Source organism: Cystoisospora suis (genome assembly GCF_002600585.1).
Source record: "Cystoisospora suis strain Wien I chromosome Unknown contig_1936, whole genome shotgun sequence".
NCBI classification, from domain to species: Eukaryota; Apicomplexa; class Conoidasida; order Eucoccidiorida; family Sarcocystidae; genus Cystoisospora; species Cystoisospora suis.
In genome coordinates, this window is record NW_027154736.1 from 1 (window position 1) to 21,029 (window position 21,029).

General features: G+C 46.7%; 4 protein-coding genes across 4 annotated transcripts; 2 read left to right on the plus strand and 2 right to left on the minus strand.

Annotated features, from left to right (window-relative positions):
- Positions 1 to 139: 139 nt before the first annotated feature.
- On the minus strand, positions 140 to 6,277 carry CSUI_004204 (phosphatidylinositol 3- and 4-kinase; the record flags this gene model as incomplete). Its single annotated transcript, XM_068064397.1, has 5 exons — positions 6,179 to 6,277; positions 5,235 to 5,331; positions 4,381 to 4,469; positions 3,336 to 3,471; positions 140 to 2,365 (listed from the first exon to the last, which is right to left on the minus strand). Exons 3-5 carry the CDS (start codon positions 4,383 to 4,385, stop codon positions 140 to 142), a joined length of 2,367 nt encoding a protein of 788 aa, XP_067923623.1. The 5' UTR covers positions 4,386 to 4,469; positions 5,235 to 5,331; positions 6,179 to 6,277.
- Positions 6,278 to 8,039: 1,762 nt separating this feature from the next.
- On the plus strand, positions 8,040 to 15,481 carry CSUI_004205 (myosin head (motor domain) domain-containing protein). Its single transcript, XM_068064398.1, has 7 exons — positions 8,040 to 8,204; positions 8,882 to 9,178; positions 9,755 to 9,982; positions 10,987 to 11,279; positions 11,908 to 12,065; positions 12,558 to 12,667; positions 13,381 to 15,481. Exons 1-7 carry the CDS (start codon positions 8,070 to 8,072, stop codon positions 13,546 to 13,548), a joined length of 1,389 nt encoding a protein of 462 aa, XP_067923624.1. The 5' UTR covers positions 8,040 to 8,069; the 3' UTR covers positions 13,549 to 15,481.
- Positions 15,482 to 15,753: 272 nt separating this feature from the next.
- Positions 15,754 to 17,750, minus strand: CSUI_004206 (uncharacterized protein). Its single transcript, XM_068064399.1, has one exon. The coding sequence runs from the start codon at positions 16,394 to 16,396 to the stop codon at positions 16,100 to 16,102; it is 297 nt and encodes a 98-aa protein (XP_067923625.1). The 5' UTR covers positions 16,397 to 17,750; the 3' UTR covers positions 15,754 to 16,099.
- A 115-nt stretch (positions 17,751 to 17,865) lies between these two features.
- CSUI_004207 (elongin c) lies at positions 17,866 to 19,262 on the plus strand. Its single transcript, XM_068064400.1, has one exon. The coding sequence runs from the start codon at positions 18,641 to 18,643 to the stop codon at positions 19,130 to 19,132; it is 492 nt and encodes a 163-aa protein (XP_067923626.1). The 5' UTR covers positions 17,866 to 18,640; the 3' UTR covers positions 19,133 to 19,262.
- Positions 19,263 to 21,029: the final 1,767 nt, after the last annotated feature.

Here is a 21,029-nt window from a genome sequence, read left to right on the forward strand (position 1 = left end):
ATAGATGGATAGATTGAAGACAGTTAAAGATAGATAGATAGATTAAAGATAGACAGATAGATAGATAGATTAAAGATAGATAGGCAGATAATGTATACGCTGGCTGTGAACCTTGGTCTAGGTTTCCTCCTCCTCCTCCTCACCTTCTGACAGTACCTCTTTGAGTGCCTCTAACAGCAGCGAAGACGTTTTGTTCTTCTTCGGGAGGTTTACTTTCTCCTTCGCCTTCTCTCTTTTTCTTGGCTGCGAGATCATTCTTTACTCCATGTCTTTTTCGCCTAGTCGACTTCCTTCTATGATCTCTCCTTTCTTCTCCCACCCGCGCTGGGATGTCTCGAGACTCCCCCTCCCCGCCATCTTCTCTCTTAACACTTCGATTGTTTCTGCTGTCGTCAAGTTTCTTCTTTCGTCTCTTCGATTCCTTTCTGCGCTCCGCACTTGCAGTTGCATTTGTATTATTCATCATATTCGGCGGGTAATCGAAGAACGCCGCAGACGGTAAAGAGGTTAATCCTGGAGCCGAAGCAGATGTCGATAAACCTCCCCCGACTCCCCCGCCAGATGCCTTGCCCCCTCGTTGACGGTTAGGCCCAGAGACGTTCATTGCATGCGCTCCTCTTAGGTGGTGATCTCCGCTAGTACATTCCCCGAGTGCTGTTGTTTTACTACGAAGAGAAGGATCTTTCTCTCCTCCTGACGCATCGGCACTCTTGTCATGAAGACTTTCTCTCTCGGTATCGCTTTCATGTCCGGAAAGACTAGACGACACTTCAAGGCTTGACTCTTCTTCTTCATCCTCCTCCTCTTCTTCACTCCAACTACTCATACTTGTGGTGCTTGAGTAATAAGCATCACTGCTGGTCTCACTACTTGTGAATACACTTGGGCTTCGCCGAGAATCCTCGGCATCCTCCTCATTATCGCCTTCTTCCTCATCCCAGCTATCTCGAGGTTTTCCTGTCTTTTTCAGACCCTTTGCTTGTTGTTCATCGAGCTCGCTTACACCCCCAGCGCTATCTGATTCTTCTTCTTCTACAACGACCGCCGCTGCACATCCTGGTGTACAGACAGCAGGTTCCTTAGGAATACGTAACTTGCCTCGAGTGTAAGTATGATCGGAAGCGGCTCCATCACTCGTACTACTACCCATGCCTCGTCGTCCTCCATCTCCCCCCCCTGCAGAAGACGCTGCCAACAGACTGCTTCGCCCGCTTGTATCTCGACTAATGCCAGGTGAAGAGCCTTCACTACCTGTCCCTACACCGCCTTTGTTCGAGCCACTTCCATACCATCGATAGCTACTACTACTCCTTCGAGAACCAAGAAGAGACGAAAATGTCGTAGTGCAAGACGCACGTAATACACGACCTGCTCCACATCGTAAGTCATCTTCGTTCTCATCTTCGTCATCTTCACATGAACATGACGAAGAGGAAGAAGAAGAAGATGCACTATCCATCACTTTTTTCATAGATCCTTCTATCTTTTCATCCTCTCTCTCATCTCCTCCGATTCTCGTCTGTGGTTCTCCATCTAAGCTACTCCTTCTTCTCTCTTCTTCTCCTGCTCCTTGTCTAATACACTCACTCCCCTCGCCTTCACCCCGTCTGGTGGGTCCTTGAGAGTTCACGTCAGAAGAAGATCTTCGATAGGGAAGATTCTTATCTAACAACAAACCCTTCTCACCCTCTTGATGAGAATTACTCTTCTTTCCTACCACTTCCTTCAAAGATCTCTCTTCTTCTGCAGTTCCTTCCTGGTCTTGTCCACCACGACGTCGCCTGTCGTCTCCCTCTCCTACTATCTGTCGATTTCCAAGTGACGCGTCATTCTCTTTCTCACGTGGGTTCCGATCCAACCTCCCCGACCGGTCGTCTTCTTCTTCTTCTTTCTCACACTCTCGGGCAACACCCGCAGCGGCACCAGCAGAATCAGCAGACCCTTTCTTATCAGCTAAAGAGGAAGAAGAAGACGACGTCTCTTTCTCTCGAGAACTCCTTCCCGCGTGATGTTCATGGGGCTGTTCGCCTCGTCTCCCTGACTTCGATGAGGATCCTTTTCCTTCAGTATGATGGCGACGACTACGGCCTGCATTTCGGGAAGAAGAAACCCCTGATCCTTTCGAACTTTGTCGATGTGTCTTGTTGCTGTTGTGAGGATAAACTCCACTAGAACTACTATGGTGATAGTGATAGTAATGGAAACCACTCGAGCTGCTGCCTTGTTTGCAATCCGTAGAAAATAGCATCGAGTCGTGGTGCTCCTTCAGCTCGGCTAAATCTAACATGCCAAATCCTAGCCGGTTTGTCGACACTAACGACGCGCAGTCCATAGTTAAATAGGCTCTTTCGAGACTTGTGCGGACCTGTTCGAAGCAACAGAGCACCCCAATGACGTTGAAAATGTGGAAAAGAAGAAATCTTACACACGTTCTTCATAAGACTTGACGCAATGAAGGAGACACGAGATGTATATACACGTACATGCCTACAGTTCGCACATGCTCTCTGATAAAACAACATCAAAGATATGACCTCAAGACAGATAGAAACACACTTCACCCCTCGGAACACGACGCGTGAAGCCATGCGAAGGGGGACAGACAAGAACGAGGTGCATACAGGTATCTATCTATATATATATATACAGTCTTTAACAAGAGGTGTTTATACACGTATATATATAGGTATAGTTTTTAAAGACACCCGTATGGATACAGTCCGTGAAGGGAGGTGTCCACGTCGTCCTTGTTATGTAGATCTGTTGTACGTCCACTCCTGAAGAAAGAGAGTGGGCAGCTCCACAAGATCAACCCCGAGGTGTGTCGGTGTGCGTGTGAATGTGTGCATTAACTGCAAGGAGATATGTAACCCTTCAGCTGCGTTATAAGACGAGAAGAGGCAAGACTTGAACAGGGACAATGAGAAAGTGAACAAGATCGATGAGGCCCACCAGCCCCCCCCGATGGGGAGCTGTCACAGAGAAATGAGACGTCGCCATGTACACCGTAAGAGTGTGTGATGCTTGCTCTACACCTATCTAGTGTTATTTGCATGTGAAAAAATGACAAAAAACAACAGAAGAAAAACAGGAAAGAAGAGCTTATTAACCAGAAACTCCGTCAATGCATGCAGAATGGCCTCTGGTCTATTGTCACCAGCCACAAGAGACGAGACAGATGGCTGTCGATATGTACATACAAGCAGATGTACATACACCAAACCGAGATGTACCTCGACGACACAACTTCCTGTGACGTTCTACGCAGAAAGTTACTTCACTTTTCTCTCCATCTAAGACTTGAAGATCTCATGCACACCACCCGCGCCACTCACTAAAAGTTCTAGAGCCGAAGGTTTATCGACGTCGGAACGAGCGGCAATCGTGGCGATCTGATAAAGATTTAAGTGATGTCGCACACACTGCTGGAGAAACCGAGTAGACAGTCTTAACGTTCGGAGACAGTCGTCTCTGAAGTCAAAGCACATATCAAAAGAAACACACGCAGCACACCCTACTGTCTTCAGTTCGACTTCTGACTGTCGAGTGGACCTTCTCTTATGTGACGAAGACTCTCAGCCTCGCAGAACACACAAAACGTCTCATTGGTCCTTTGCATGCATGCATGCATGCATGGCAAGACCACCGTCTTTCTCCATGAGCCACATTTCCTCTTGATGACCAGTGATAATACAATATTCACGAAAGAGCTCCATACATATGACGAGGCGGCTGCACGTAGACACATATCCATCGTAGTGACAATAGGGCTGCATACATGTCTAACTATATATATATATATACATACATAGCAGATTGACGAAATGACTTTGTGTGTATGTTTAACAGACCCAGCGTCTTAGTCTGTTATGACACGCCAGGTTGAAAACATCCTACTCTCCCTACCATACTCCATATTACCACAGAACGTCGTCGAACCTCCGCCCGGCACTAGAAGATTACTGATGAGTTGCATGCACGGAGACAAGCTGATACATCTACTACGAGAAACTTGGGAGAGAGAGAGCGATGGAAATACAACTGATGTGTGAACTGCACCGGACTTCCTCGAGGAGAGCTGATCTCCTGCTACCTTTAGTGTCTCCTCTATAGAAGCGTCACAAAAAAAGAGAGATACCATACATCTGGACTGATCACGTCTCCCCTTTCCACGCACACACATCTGGCTAGTTGGTTTTGCTCCAAGGAGAATGAACTTATTAATCAACTAAAACAGCACCAGAATCGCTCCTCAGTAGAAGATGTCTTCCCAGCGGATGGATAGCATGCAGAGCATCTATTTCTCTTTATAAATGACAGATCTACCTATAGAAAGACTGGCCTGACATTTCTATCCTCTTTCCCCTCGAACCCCCTCACCGCATGAGGAGTCTCCTTCGAAGTCTCTCTGCATCTCTCTCAGCGTTGAAAGAATAAATCAGAGCCACCTCCTGCTCGCAGAATGGTATCTGCAGCATACATGCATATTTTTACACACATGTCCATCATATACACCTGTTCGTACCTACATGCGTACTCATAGAAATTCATCCGTATCTATTCATACACACACAGAACGACAGCTGCAGCTCATCAGCACAAGCAAACCGAAGACCGAAAAGCCTCGCGTGAAGTCTTCCTTCCCTCGCGCCTTCCACAAAATCCTCCTGACTCTCCCGCTCTACACACGCCTACACCATTCAAGGACTTTCACCCTCCATAGGTAGACCCGAGGTCTCCCTTGGTGTGCCTGAGACTACCTTCATGGCTTTGAAAACTGACTGACGACGGAGAGACGAGTCAACTACAAACATACAGACGTAACAGTAGGTCATACAAAGCCCACTGCATGTAGAAAGGAGAACTCATCCAACAGGCCGTACATACAAGCGAGTGGAAGAAACAGCCTCAACACATACAATATGTCCGTCTAAGGCTTCATACAGATGCAGATACAGACAGTCAACATGAACAAATAGATCTCCACTTTACACTTTCATACTAACGCTTAAACCTAGCAGTTCTCCTAAGAAGCATGGAAGTGTATCTCCAGCACGATGTCTTTCTTTCAGAAGACACAGGGCGTTCTGAAGTCAACTTGACTATTTTTCACATCCACCTCTGAAACCATGAGAAGCTTCCTTCTTCATCGCCGATCCATAGCTACATGGAGAGAAGAAGAAGAAGTCCCTCTCTGTCTCGCTAAGTCGAGAAAGATGAAGAGGCGTAATTACCTTGCAATGCGGCCAATCGAACCACACAAGATCAAAGGTCGCCACGTCAATCACATCCGGTAGAATGAGCCCGTGATCTATAGGGACCAAACGAAATCTAAGAGAAGAACAAAGACCAACCACGAAACAAAGGAAGGAGAAGAATTAAGATAGAGATACGAGACGGCGAGGTTCATCGTGTATTTACATGCAGATATACAACATGTCTTCATTACATGTTGAAAGACAGAAGACTGAAGAAGGTCCCTGTCCTCTGTTTCATCCTGGAGACTGCTATCACTATTACTACTATTGCTTCTATTACGACTACTGTGGCTACTACTAATCATGTTAGTACTCTATTTCTTTCACTAGTGCTACTATCACTATTACTACTACTATTGACACTACTACGACTATTACAAGTATTACTGTTACGCAAGAAAAGCAGGGGAGACAGCCGGTCTTGAACTTTTCATCTGAATGCACTGAAGTATGCTAAGGCAAGATCAGGACGCTTAATGAAGTGTCCCTACAACCCCACACGACGTCCCCCAGTAATCCTGTATTATGAAATCCACTGAGAAGGCAAGACCGAGGTTTGCCACATAGAACACATACGCGTGAAAACATGCATCCCATGAGACAGACAGACAGACAGACTGTTCGGCCCAATAAAGAAACATGCAATGACAACATGTGTGTATAGGTAGCCATATTTGAGTCGCGTTTAGCTGCAAATTCATCTGTTTACATACGTTCTCAACTCCTTGTACATACACTGTTGTATCTTTCCTATGCCCACACCTACAACAGCATCAATCAGACCATCCATGAGCCAATCGCCCTGTAATTCCGAGCCTTCACACTCCATAAGCTCATCATGCAAAAACTACCCTTCAATTCTACACACGAGAAAGAGAAATGCAGAGATCTTCTCCCTTCAAAACCTTCCCACGTCATACTTGGTATGCTGTCCATCCGGCGTTACGAGAGCTTGAGCGGCCTGTGCCGCATCTGCCGCAGCCTGCGCCGCCGCCTCATCATTGCATGAGGTACGCCCGACACCTGGAATGCCAATGAATATAGCAACCTTAAAGACAAATCCTTTCCTAAATCAAGCGCCATCTACGTGAAAGATCAATGATCGACTTAAGAGTCATCTTTTGGAAGGTGACACACTCTCTCTTACTATGCATCAGCTCTTCTTAGAAAAAGAAGCCTTCCCACAAGCGAACAAGCTCACAAACACCTCTCTGTTTTGCATGCAACTCACGTCTCCGTACCAAAGAGACGATGGACGAAGAGGGAAGGGTTTAGAGTTAAAAGAAAGGACACCGTAGAAGACAAGAAGACAGTGAGACGTCCTGAATATTTTTCGACATGAACAGTCACACGCTGGTAGACAAAGCGCAAGAAGATAAAGAAAAAGGGGGTCAGGATGAAGAAGAAGAAGCAGAAGAAGAAAGATGATAGGTGTATGCGTTTAGATAGGAGACAGAGAGAGGAGGAGGTGGGAGGGGGGTGATAGGGGGAGTTGGTAGGGAGATAGAGAGAAGATGATCGATGTGGGAAGACTCATGGTCGTATAGAGAGAGAAAAGAGATGTACAGGGGTTGAAATACGATTTATGAAGTGGATGGATGCAGGCTTGGAACACGTACATAGAGAGGAAGAGACATGGATGCATATATATACATATATGTCCGTATATAAGGCGATTTATATGGACAGAGATGTAGATCTAGAGAGTGGTGAATTGAAACAGGAAGTGGAGCCGTAGAAGACGTTATAAGAAGTGACCAAGTAGGGTAAATGCTGAGCTTTCTCTATCTGGAGATACATCCCATTCTTATCGTAAGCGCATTAATGAAATTCATGGCAATAAATATGTCGTTAGAGACGTCTTCAAACTATGTACAGAGACCGCCTATCGGCAGCATATACATACATATATGTATCTATCTGCGTATGCTGGGAGTAGATAGATACATACATACATACATACACTTGTATCCCTAGTGAAACGTTGTATATGAGGGCATATGTATGAAAGCGTCTCTTATCTCTATTTGCCTACACAATTATATTGTGAATTCTCTATATTTACTTCCACCAATACAAACCGATATCGATTTGCCCATCTATAGGCATACAGATGTATAGAGGCAATCCTCTCCTAGTCTCTGTATGTCCCTACATTGTCGCTGTAGGGTTTGTATAGGTATATATCTAGGCCTACATCTCTACATATACATACTTTCGTAACTTACCGCTTGAGAATCTCCTTTCGCTTTCCTTCATCTTTCGGATGTATTCTTTTCTTGTTTTTTCTCTCTGTTCTTTCTCATCTGCAACTTCTCCTTTCTCTTGATAGACACCCACACCAGAACAAACTCCAAGCGAGAAGTTCTTTTGAAGTGCATGCGTTTGAAATGAGAGAAGGACAGCTAGCCAATGAAGATGAAAAAGACGAAAGATTTCTTGTTTCAAGATAGCTAGCTAGACATCGGCTTTGCTTTGATGATTTTCTCATCTCGCAGTTCTTTTCTTTCTTTTCCTAGAAAAAGATCTCGATATCAAGTGATGTACATACACATCTTCTTTCTCTCCTTTTCATCTTCTCTTCATTCCACTTGTTCCCCTCTCTCCCTTTCTCTTTCTCTTCTCCATACATGTCTCACTCTTTCTCTTCCTTTCCTTGTTTCTCGTGGCTCCAAGGAAGTCCTTCTGATTCTCGTGTATCTCTCATCTTTCTCTCACTTCTCTTTCTGTCTGTCTCCTCTTGCATGCGTGTCTTTCCTGGCTTGTCTTTTCCTTGGGTATGATAGTGGCTGCGTAGGCTCGCGACATACGATGATAGCAGCCGTTGACGGGCAGTGCTTTGTGTGGGGATCGCATGCATTCGTTGCTTTAGATACGATGCCCCCTGATAGCAACTTCTACAGCCCCACTCGCGTACCCATTCCTTATGAAACCCCTGCTGTCAAAGTAAGCCTACACACCCATACATAAAGATATCTATATGGGCATATATACATACACATACATATATGTGCTCTTATGTACAGAGAGATGGATGCATGTGTATGTCTGTATGTATGTAGGATAGGGTGTACAGATATAGAAGTGATAGAGAGGGAGAGAGATATATATGTTACATATCTATCTATATACGTATATATGTATGTACATGTCTATACGCGCTTCGTGTTTAAAATACATAGGGAGAGAGACGAATATCACCATGAAGGTAGAGGGAGATGTAGGAAAGGAGAAAAAATGACTAATGAGGTCTTTCACTTTCCTTCATAGTTATGTATACAACGTGTCACCCAACTTCATCCATATATACGTTTGTGTATTATAGATATATACACCTACGTAGGGGTGAAGAACATGCAGCCATCATTGCAGGGGGAAAGAAGAGAAGTCTGGAGTAAACCGACTTCTGTAGGTGTGGTATGCATGCATGCCGTCTATACAGAGGGATTGAGGCAATGAGGATGATGACCAAACAGACCTCTTTCTTATGCTGGGATATTCACTATCTCTCTTTCTTTCTTTCTTTCTGTTTCTCTCTTTCTGTCTCTGTTTCTCTCTTTCTGTCTCTGTCTCTCTCTTTCTGTCTCTGTCTCTCTCTTTCTGTCTCTGTCTCTGTGATGTAGGTGGCAGCAGGCTTCGGTTTTAATGTCGTTATGATCAGTAACGGCGAAGGAATCTACGGCTGGGGACGTAACGATCGAGGCCAGCTGGGGATAGGATATTCGAGGAAATCTGTTCGAGACGAGCCTGTCTTTATTCCTCTCCCGAAAACTATGAAGCTTCCTCTCACTGTACGCCATGTCGCAACAGGGACAGATTATGTGGTTCTCTGCGTCTCTCCAGCTAAAGGGTGTATATACACCTGGGGAGCGCATCGAATCACCGATCCACCGCCTGAGAAGTCGGATGGAACAGGCGACGTAAGTTTATCTTGATGCAAGAATGATACCTACGGCGATAACTACCATAGAGAGAAGACAAACAAGAAGAAGAAGAAGAGAAATGGATATGAAGGGCGAAGGTTGTACGTATGGAGTTGAAGGGATGTCTTCGTATATAAGGCCGTGTGGATGTAGTTTGGAATGAGAGGCAGTGGAAGGGACTTCGTGATTTTTCTCTCTTTCTTTCTTAGAGAAGAACATGTCATTTCTTCTTTGTAGATAGGTTTTCTCGTCTCTGTATTTTATCTTGGATACACCGATGTATAGAGATCTCTCAGCCATAAAGCTCTTCTATATCTTCTCCGCTCTATCGGAAATAGGCACGTGTATGTAGACACGTTATATATGATATATGGACGCATATACGTACGTACATTACCGTTCACAGACATCGGAAATGTATCTATCTATCTATATCCATCCGCTTAATCGTAATCTCAGGTGTGTGAATGTATGTGGAGGCTTGCCCCTTCTTTATAGAATACACACGTCATGTACTGAGTCGAATCTTCTCATCTCTAGTCTTTCTTTCTTTTCTTTCTTCGTGTCGCGTAGAAAGGAAAAGATCCGAGTGGGGGTGGAGGAAACGTCAATCCTTTCATGCGATTCAAGCAGCCCGATAAAAAAGCCGCAGCTAAAGGAGGAGCAGGGGGAGCGGCTAAACCTCCTTTCAAGGCTTGGACTGAAGTGCGAGCTGTATGTGAGCCTGTCCTTGTAACTCATCCACTGTGGAAAGGAAGGCCTATCATTGATGCTGTATGTACACCCCCTCGTCAAATTGCGGTAAGCGAGAAGGATTCAAGAAAAGCACACTTCTTACGTTGCGCTAAGAGTAAGGACTCTCAGGAAATTAACATTTCTTACATACACATACATATACGATCATAGATCTGTTTTCTTAGCTCACTTCCAGGGTATATAGAGATATGTGTGGAGGTGTATATACAGAAAGATGTGTGTATGTGATATGATAGAAGTTCAGTATGGCATTTCGGCTCAAATAGAGAGAGAGAGAGAGAGACATATGAAACTCATCCTTACATAAGGACTTCGTAGAAGGATCTTAGATAGACGAAACTTGTAAGATGATAAGAGAAAAAAGAAAGAAGTCTCCTATCTGTGTCCCCAGATATCTTGCTTCCTCCGCATGATCATCTGTCTTCTTCAGATCGCCTTAAGTTCGTCGTATCATTCACAGTCTTATCTTCGTTCTGTAGACATAGAAAGACAGATCGATCTAATGTATCTATCTCTCTAATCTATTCATGTATCTGATCTCGAAGGCTGCTTACATTCTTTTCTTCGCTCCAGATGCCCTTGTATGATGAGCTATTACCGAGATTTCAAGTCTCTTCTTCGCTTAAAGTCTATCCCGAATAGACATTTCTTTAGAGAGAGAGATAGACATATGCTATACACCTCTATTGAGTATCTGTGTATGCTGTTCATGAGTGTGTGTGTATATGGCTATCATAATTACACGCAGATCGACTTACGATGTACACATCTATCTGTATATAGACCAGATGTCTCATTGTTTCGTTTTCTGTCCTCTTCCCCACACGACATTCCACTGTCTTTCTCTTGCTAACTCTTCCGCTGTTTTGAGTTCTCTCTTTCATCGTATTTACTTCGACCCCCCTCTAAACGCTCTTTTCTTCCTCATACACCGCATGCATCCTCCTTCTTTCATCTCTCTCTCTTGCTTCTCTTCTCTCTGTCGCTCTCTTGTCCTTCTCCTCGCTCTCTCTCTCTCTCTGCTTCTATCTCTCCTCGTCACACTACAGGTTCTAACAGACCTGGGGGCAGTCTACGGTCTCCAGAGCTTTACAGTGAAGTGGATAGAGAAAGAGAAGTCGGACGAAGATCTCAAGAAAACCGACGGAGACTCAGCAAGACCAGCTGCCTACAGCCTTTTCTTTCAAGCGAAGAAGCCGAAGACAAGCAATACAAACACAGGGGCGAAAGGCGAGAATGGATTATCATCGCAGAAGAAGCCCCCGCCTCCGTCAGCTCAGGTTTCACCAGTGAAAGGAAAATTCAGTCTTGAGCCAGGCTTATATTCTTTCCGATTCTGCAGGTATAGCCATTGAAGAGGCTTTCCTCCCTCTATCTCTTCACAGAAAACATACTAGAGAGAGACATAGAGACAGAGGGTATGGATAGAGATAGATATATGTATGTATACGCTCTGGGATAGGAAGGGAGTTTACGTATGTTCTGGCCTTCTTCTATGTGGGGGGTATGGGCAGATATAGAATAGAGAGAGATCGATGCTTACCACCTCAATTTCAAATATCGCTGGTAACAGACGACAGCTCCCGGCTTTCTGGAAGATCCTTACAAAACCATACGTCTCCGTGTGTATCTATATATTTATAAAGGTATATGTATATCTATATGTGTCTATGTATAGATCTGTAGGGGTTTCTTGACTCTGTATTTCGTTCCTCCTTCCTGGGCTTGCATGCACGCGTGCCTGCTTGCCTACAACTAGCCACATTGATACACAGAGTTTAGATAGATGTCTTCATGTAGAGAGATACATACATACATCTGACTCTCCTCTCCGTCTTTCTATTCGTATAGACTACCCCAACACATATATATATATATATATATGTACAGACGTGAGTGTACTTAGCATTGAGAAATTTCTTTATTCATATCTGCTTCTTTTCTTGTTCTTCTTCCTTTTCCTGTGGCAGACCGGCCCGCGTCGTTGTGAAGAGATTAAGAAGCTCTTACTCGAACGTTTCATGCAGCACGATCTGGACGCATTCAGTCAGAAGAACAAGGCGTGTAACAGAAGACGAAGCGGAGACAGCTGAACCAGAAGTCTTGAAAGAGAAGGTCTCTTGTACAGGTAAAACAAAACAAGGAGAAAAATCTTCTGCTCGAGTTCTGTGTGGATGTCTGTGAAGGAAGGGTTTGAATGGACAGCTGGCGAGGAGAAGAATGTCTAGATAGATAGATAGGGGTATTTGTATATCGATATGATATATGTATACATGTGAACATGTGTATCTGCAAGGAATGCCTTGTCTATGATGACTTGTCCCTTGTGCTTCTTGACGGATGGAAGGGAGACGTAAATTCATTCACGTATATTCATAGGGAAAGAGAAGATAGAGAATGAGAGGCTTACTTCTAGGATAATGAATAATATCTTCTGTGCTGAGCACTGAGATAAACAGGGAAAGATGTATATGTATATATATATATGGAGGCGGATTTTATTATGTGTGTATGGATTTGTATAGGTACATAGAAACAGATATAAACCTGAGTAGGTACATTCATACATATGTGTCTATATATATATATAGTCGAGTGTATGTGTGTGTGTGTGTTGTAGGGGATCCGCTCCAATTTCCTCCTTCTGTTTTGGCTCGAGCCCAGCAGGCATACAAAGACATACAGGAACAACAAGCGCATGCATCTATGCAGCCCTTACCCAAGCACAAGGTATGTCGACTATCTCCTTTGTGTCGAGGCATATCTATATAGATGTATGATACATTAAAGATAGATAGATAGATAGTATACGTGCGGATGTGCATTTCCATATATTGACAGCAATCAGCGTAGGCGCACGGACCTCTTCGACGGGGGTCTGCAAATGTCTACAGTTATACGGACCGATCGGCATGCGTGGTCATCGAGTAGCTACAAAGACCTACTCACCCTTCATGTAGTAAGAGAACGAACCTCGTAGTCTTCGCTATGTATACGTCTCTTTCAAGTAGCGTCATCCCAGGCAATGGCGAGTAAATAGAGACCTAGGTATCACCTCTGTTTATGTGTGTATTCCTCTGTCCCATCTGTCGACTTTAGCGAACAAGCTGAGCTTCGCAAGGAGTGCAAACCACCATCTGCGTTTCATTAGGGTCTGCAGCATGACAGATGCACAGGAGATCTTTAGTTGTTTTTGCCAGTCTCTCTTTCTTTTTCCTTCCACAGTCAGAATCTTGTTCACATCTTCTCCCTTCTTCGTTTCTCTTCACGGGTGTGAGATTCATGTCTTTGCTATGGGTTTTCTTTTTCCTCTCTCTCTTACTTTCTTTTTCGCTAAACTCTGTGTCTTCTCTTTTTCTCTCTTTCTCGCTCTGTCTCTTTTCATATTCTATCCTTCTTTCTTTGCTTTCTCTCTCTCTGTCCCTCTGTGTCTGTCTGTCCAGGATTATATCCCTAGAAGAACAGATCTAATGTTAGAGAATCTCGGCCCAGATCCACGACTGCTTGCACGTATGAGATCTGAGTATAGTAAAGACGCTGTTAGGAGTCCGCTCTTATACTTTGGTGCAGAGCATTCACATGAAGAGCTGTCCGATGAGGATTCATCGTAATACAATTTATGACAGGAGATGAATATCTTGGGGTTGACGTTCACTGGACCACGGAAGAGGAGGCTCTTTGAGAAGATGGAGAGAGAAAGAAAGAAAAGACACCGGTGTTACTTTTTTCAGGTGTATGTACAGTGGGTCGTAGTGGTTATTTGAAGGGTATAGATCTGTGAAGAAGAGAAAGAATGTTGTTTCTCTTGAAACTTATAAAGGGATTGAGAAGTAATGAAATCTGGTATGTATTTAGACTCCTAGAAAGATGGAATTGATAAGGGTGGAGACAAAAAGGAAGAAACACAGGAGACAGGGTCGTCTGAGTCGTCTCCCATTTGCATAGAGATATGAAGATAGAGCATATTCTGACATGCCGAGTGTCATTCTTCTCGTGGTCAGAAAGGGAGATTCTCCTCCGTGTATTCTTTTTGTTTGGTTCCTTCGTACATAGTGTGATACTAAGGTATGCGGTGTAATCCTAGAAGTCAGAGAGAATCGCGAGAGCTATTGAGGTGCTAGGGGGTGAGGATGATGCTATAACGTAACACGGATTCCTGTATAGATCAGACGTTCCTAGGTAGACCGAGAGAAAAGAAACAGGTTTCCAATTAGAAGAGTCCAGATTTCGGTCATGGTTCTTCACTTCGATTGTCCTTCGAAGTGAGGGAATGTACAGACCGAGTTAAGAGAAGTACATGGTACGTTACGGTGTATGTACACCTGATGGAAAGGAATGTCGGGAGGTCAGTGCCCCTGGGTCTCCAACGCTCAAAGGGATTTCTACTTTCTTAGGTTGATCAGAATTCTTGCAAAGGTCGAGGATGACCTGGGAATCCATTCAGTCTTGGTTTGAAAGAACGTCTGTTACGCTAATCAGCAAGTCCTCCGCTTGCGGACTAAAGGCGCAATCCTGAGTTTATGACTAGAGATCTTAAGCGCTCTCCCACCCCAAGGCAAATCTCTCATCAGAGTTCAATACTGTGCATGATGAAAGAGCGGTGGGAGTTCCTTGTTCAGGATGCTTCCTTCCTACATCTGAGCGAATTCCTCGGTCTATTTACTGAGTGATCTTCTGCTGTCGAGGCACCTTGAAAGGAAACTTCTTTCGATGAAAACGGCCAGAATAGTGACTTTGGAAAGAAGGGAGGCACGTCTCGAAGATTAGACGTTTGATTTACCGACAAGTACTCGCGAGTCAGCCGATGCGAGAGCGTGTTGCCGGTAGAAGAGGGGTAAGTTTAATGAACAAAAGACTTCCGAAAAGGTCCGGAAGAACTGGAGCTATCTAGTCGAGTTGAGCGCTCAACGAGGTCACTCCGAATAGAAATTCGTTGAACTCTAGTCAGAAAAGTCTCTCGCATAAACAAAGCGAACAGGCGCAGTTGTGCGTAAGTACGTGGCGCGATGCGCACTCATCCACCGCGAGAGACAGGTGTATTGAGGGAGGAGACTGCATGACCTGCTGGGAGATGAAGGAAAGTGGACGTCACGGTGAAGTAAGTGAAAGACGTTTCTTGTATGGCGGGTTTTGTGAACTGGGCAGCAGAGTGTCTAGTGCAGCCAACGATTTGTTGGGTGCCCCAAACGGAACCAAGCTGAAGCATCCTGTTTTCCGAATCGCCTTCCGTGTACGTGTCTACTTCCAGCAGGGTCAATCCAGGACACTCAGTAAGTAGTCTCCTCTTCTCGAAACCATTAGGCTGTCGGCTAGTGTTTCCGTCTTCCCCTTCCCTTCCCTGTCTTCCTGCCCCTGTTTGTAGGGATGCGCGGTATGCCTCCTGTGGTCGTGACAGCCTCGCATCTTCTCTCAAAACTGTCCGGCAAACACGTTCTTTTACTATGACCGTAGCCGTAATCTACTGTGGATTTTTGTCTACAGTGTGTGAGCTTCACGTATTTCAGTACTTGCCTCCGTCCTGTGTTCTTGTGCTGAGAGGTCAAGCCTGCAAAACAACACAGTTTGCCGCGTATGTTCTACTCCGGTGGATTGGTGAAGACCTTGGTGCGTGCTGCCTAGACTTTCCTTTGTCTCTTCGTCCGTTCTATTGCCTCCAGAGCCCTGGGGCTCGTCTCCGTGCGTCGGGTTCCCGGAAGCCTCACACTGAAGAAATCGGAGAGGCTGAGCACGCAGGATGCAAAGCCTCACCTGCACGGTCGGGCCTGTTACCTCCTGGATTCTGTTTAGCGGAGTTTTGTCGGTCCTTCGACCACGAGCACGTCAATTTTGCAGCTAAGAACAGGAAGGCTGTGGTTTAACGGAATACGGTATGCATCATACTTCTTAATGTAAAAACGAAGCTGCCAGCTGTCAAAAAAAAGCCGGCGGAGAAAACTCGTTTTTCCCCAACAATGCGACCCCTTCCGCGAGTCGCCGACCAGGGCACTCAGTTGGTCCAGTCACGGGTGTCTGCCCACCCTTGGCACTTTCCCGAGTATCTCTCTCCTTCATCTTGGAGTTCCCCCGGGCCACTGTTTTCGCCGCAAGCATCCAGATGTGCCGCTTATTCGGCTTGTTGTTGTTTTTCCATTGCGGATGGAAAGCATCGGGACGCCGGCATTGCTACAAGAGAAGGTCACGAAAATGAAGGAGTAATACTACCTTCTTGTGACTTCCTTTTGAAAAAGGCGTAAGACCATTCGTAGAGCTTCTGTTCAATAGCCTGCGGGTCTGTCGGGAAATAACGCACACAAGTTCTTTTCTTGGAACCCCACGCTGGTGATCAGTAACATCCCCATTGTCGTTCGCTTGCAAGGCAGACAAGCCACATGAACGAGCTCGCTTAAGGGTGCAACCGGGATTACCGAAAACGATGACAAAAGATGGCTGTCCACAATCAATGATCAAGTCCATTCCCATCCCGCGACATCAGCAAACAAAGCCGTGTGCTAGGCGTCGTCGCTCCGGAGACAGTGCGTTTGCAAAAGAATTGATCCCTCGATGAGTGCAGTTAGCCCTTCAAGCTTCGGTTACAGCTCAACGGCGGCCGTGAGACACTTTCAATGCAGACTGTCGGCCATCGGAGACAAGCTGGCAACTAAAGGACGTGCTTCGATGCCTTGTACCGAACAGTGCAAGAAGAATTCGCCTTCTTTGCCGGTCGTGTTGTCCAATACTGGATTGTCATCACGGGGTTGTCCGACCGCAGTGAAAGCGGGTTCACGGTATCGGCCCGCTGTGTCTCCTCTGCAGTGATAAGTATCATCGAAGGAGGGGTTGCGACTTCACGGAGTGTTACAAGGTTCGAGTTCCAAGCACCATGGAATTGTAGCGGTGCCGTCCGGTGAGAGCAGCTCGCAGGCACCCACAGAGGGCAAATGAAAAGCTACAGAAAAGCGCGTACCTTTCAGGCCGCTGGTCGGATTGTCTCGTATGACCTTGGAGGCAAAACAGAGTAACACGGAAGAAGACTCGCTGTCCAGAACGAGAATAATATACTCTAGTACATGGCCCCCACACAGAAAGTCCCCTCTATCAACGCTTGCGGCTGAGTCGGGAGCTCTGCAAGTTTCTCAACAGTTCAACTGCAGTTGATCTGTACCTCGATTTTCTCAGCACTTCAACTGCAGTTGATCTGTATCTCGAGTTACTCAACACTTCAACAAAAGCTGGTCTGTATCTCCCAGTTAGGAAAGTGTAAGACTGCAAGTTGTTAGAGTGGAATACACCTTCACAAGAGGTTTCGCCAGCCAGACGTAGCCATTGAAATGTGTAGGGGCCGGAATTCGTACAGTTGTTCTCCCTAGAAACGTGCTTCTACGGAACTGAAGATTGGTAGCTCATGACGTAAGCGCGGCGAGTGGAGGACGGGGACGTATCCCCGGCCACGTGGCTGAGATGACATTGTGATGTGAAGCGTGCCCTCACTGACAACCGCGTACTTGTTTTGAGTATTCTTTCAGAAGAGGGGGAAGCTCAGGAGGCACATTTATTTGTTCCGCACAAAAAATGCGCTCGTACTTTATGTCGGAAGTCATTTTGTCGTCCCACAACACCGACTGCTGGCCAAAGAAACGGGGAAACGTTTTGAGACGTCAGCAAGTGAATCTAATGAAAAATGGCAAAGAGTACGGAGAAACTACTTGCGGCAGAGCCGAATAACCACGGCCCCGTCAAAGATCCCGAGTTGTCGCTTTCTTGTACACACAGGAGGGGACCCACAATCAGCAACGTGCTGCTGGTCTGACGTGGCTTAGGCAGCGTGACTGCAAAGGTGACCCCAGAGAGAGATTCTCTCTGGCATCTCGGATGGAAAGCGCCTTGTTCTCTTCGTCTGGGCGATCAACTGGCCACGAGGGTGGCGGTCTCGAACGAAGAGTATGCCAGCGAACGCAAAGTTGCACGGGATCACTGCATGTCGCTCGCTGTTCAACTCCAGCGGCAGGTGTCGCTGAGAGGAATTTCACCGGAAGACACAAGAACTTCTCATCGAACAGTTGCCTTGTGGATACTTGCTTTTTGAGACGGTTCCTCGCTTCATATTGGTTTCTCGCTGCTACCCATTCTTTTCGCTCTAGACCTTCTGAGAAGCCGCGCCGGCCGACAATCGCTGCTGTTCATTTGTAGTTGAGAGAGACTCCCAGACCATTCTAGGGCCGCTCACTACTTATTCATTCCGTCAAGTAGGGCGCTTTGTGAAGGACAACGTGGCACTGCACTCTAACGCTCCGTGCAAGGGTTGGTATGACCCTGTAATCTGATGAACTGATTCGAACACCGGGAAACTTGGGCCTTCTCTCCTGTCCGTATATTTGGAGGTCCTGTACGTGATTCGTGAGTGTGCTGAAAGATACTGCACTTGCTGCTTCTGGGGGCAATAACAAGTGCTTACCCCTGAGCTCGGCCGGAGCAACTACCGCTCGTTTGCTGTGGCATGATAACTACCCCAATTTCCTCTGCTGCTGTGAGAGGGATTCTTAAACGTCTCCATCGTGCTTCTCCTGGACTACGCCAGGTGAAAGTACACTTTCGTTCTTCTGACTCCCCTATCTCTTCCCGTCGTACATACCCTCCTCAAGCTTCGTCCAAAGTCGTCTGGAACAGCCACAACGGCCCTAACATGGTTCATCTGTGCGGGGCACCGGCAGCGTAATCATCTCAAATATGGCTCCATCTTGCGTGTCACCAGGTGCTCGAGACTCTTCCACCCAAGACAAGGAAGACGAGTCAGGAGAGAATACAAGTTGCGAAGTGAAGGAGGCAGCTCAAGCAGCTGAAGAGAGTTCTGTTTCGGAAAATCCCAAGAGTAAAGGCTCTGCAGAAGCATCGAAGCAGTTCGTGCAGTTAGTAGGTGCCGAGGGAAAACCGCTATTGGTGGAGAGAGAAATCGCAGAGGAGTGCGAGCTCTTCCGTAAGATGCTCTCGACCGACCTGGGTGGCAAGTGTATGTATTCTGAAGGTGTGACCGGTGAGATTAAGCTACCCTCTCTGAGACACCGTATTTTGCAGAAGGTCGTAGACTATTTGCGATTTCGTAAGGCGTGGAACGAAGAAGGAGGAAGAAACGCAGAGTTCCAAGTGGAAAGCGACATTGCACTCGAACTTATGCTTGCAGCTAACTACCTTGGGTTAACTGATGAGGACCATCCTGCATAGTGTACGCTCAATCGGTTGATCATGGCGGCACGTATGATAACCTGTATAAACGAGCGGAGAGCCACTTTTCCGGCTTCTTTTCAAATGGCCCAACTTTCCGAGGGGAGACATCTTCAAGTTTTTGAGGCATCTCTTCCACAATGTTCCTACCGAATGAAGGTCACCTTGGCTTCATTCGTTCCTTCGGGAGGTCCACACGCGACCGTATATCCGCGCCAAGAGGGCCCAGCGGCAGTTCGCGGTCGCTCGTCGCGTTGGCGGTACCTGTTTCTCCTGGGCACGGGCTGCCGATATCATGCACCGCTCGTCCTTAGGTTTGCAGCTTGTCTCCGCAGTTTGCCTAGTGCAGTTACACTCGAAGGAGCCGGGTGACATGCACCCGTACTGTATCCTGCTACAAACGTTACATCCTGAGGAGTCATGTCACCCATTCGCACGCGCGCGAGGGACCCGGCGCAGGAAGGGGCTCAGAGAGACAGGGTATATTAAGCTTATAAAACCTCCTTTCGTTTACAGAAAGGGTCGATATTCCCCCAACCATCGGCGACCTGTTGGGCTGCTTGTGAACACACTGTTGCAGAGAATTCTCATTGGCACCGTACTGCTGAAAGAGTCGGTCACGCGGTCACGCCGAAGTGAGGCCCCGTACTAACCCAGGTGCAGTTTCCTCATTCAGCCACCGAGCCCACGACGGCGTCTTTCGTTATCATAGCGTAGTGCTGGAAACACAGGTGTAAGGACGTTGTTGGTCGAGCAGCCAACAGGCTGCGTAGCTACACGGTACCTGGTCTTTCTGCCTCGGGCTTGCAGTGCCACAATTTGAGCCGCTGCGTGTGCCTCACTACGAGGGAGGACTCTGGCATGCTGGAGTACTATAGCAACGGGTAGTGACGTGGAATGTGCTTCGGAGACCGGGAGACTACACTCCGCGCGGTGTGTATGGTATCACCCGGCCTCTTCCCTACTCTACTTCACGATCCGCCCTTGTGCGCAAGGACGCAGCATGGAGGAACACGCAGCCTCGCTGAGGCTGCCCCGGGGAGCGAATAAGAGATCTCTCGCGAGTGGTTATCTCGTCGAAGCGCTTACTTACCCGCGGCGTCCTTCGAGTGGAGATCTTTTATCTTTATTCAAATTACTAAGTTATAATAAACAATTTAATTTTGAATTTTTAGGGAGAGGTTCCATTTGGCCGTTTTCGAGTACCCCTGATAGTCTCAACTGATAGCAGGTCTCGCGCGCCCTTTCTTGCTCGCATCAAACCCGCTCCCTCCCCTGCAGCGCCTCGCTTACCATGGCACACACAATGACCGCCCTTCGATGGGTTGTCGAAGGTACGCTCGTCACTTTTCACACACACTTGTGCCCACGCAACCACAGCGGCACGTGTTCGGCCGCAACACCAGTATAACCGACAGGAAGACATGTCTCCAAGACAGTGGGAGAAAATGAGCAGGAAATATGAATAGAACAAGCTGGCCCGCAGTTCGGTACGGACAAGTGAAAATGTGTTTGTTCGAAGAGAGATACGGCGTTTGTTTCCGGGGACGTGTCAGGCGCGGTGGAGCCGTGCCGATCCGGGAAGCATAATCTTCCCTTGTTTCCTGTCTACCTTACACAGCCTCGCTGTTCGTTCTAATTGCGGTTTTGGGTGGCTTACTTTCTGCAGTAGTCATCTAGGGCACATCAATCCTTAGTACAGTGTGCGACCGCACACAGTCGGCACTGGGCGACCAGAATCACCGCCCGCGACTTCTGGGGCCAAGTGTGCGAAGTCGTATGGGCGCTCTGGGTGAACGGCGGGCTTCGTGCAGTGCGTCAAAGGTAAGTACCACACACGTCTGACGGCCCTGGTGCTTCGTCCTGTGAAGAGAAAAACGGATTACAGTGTATTCCT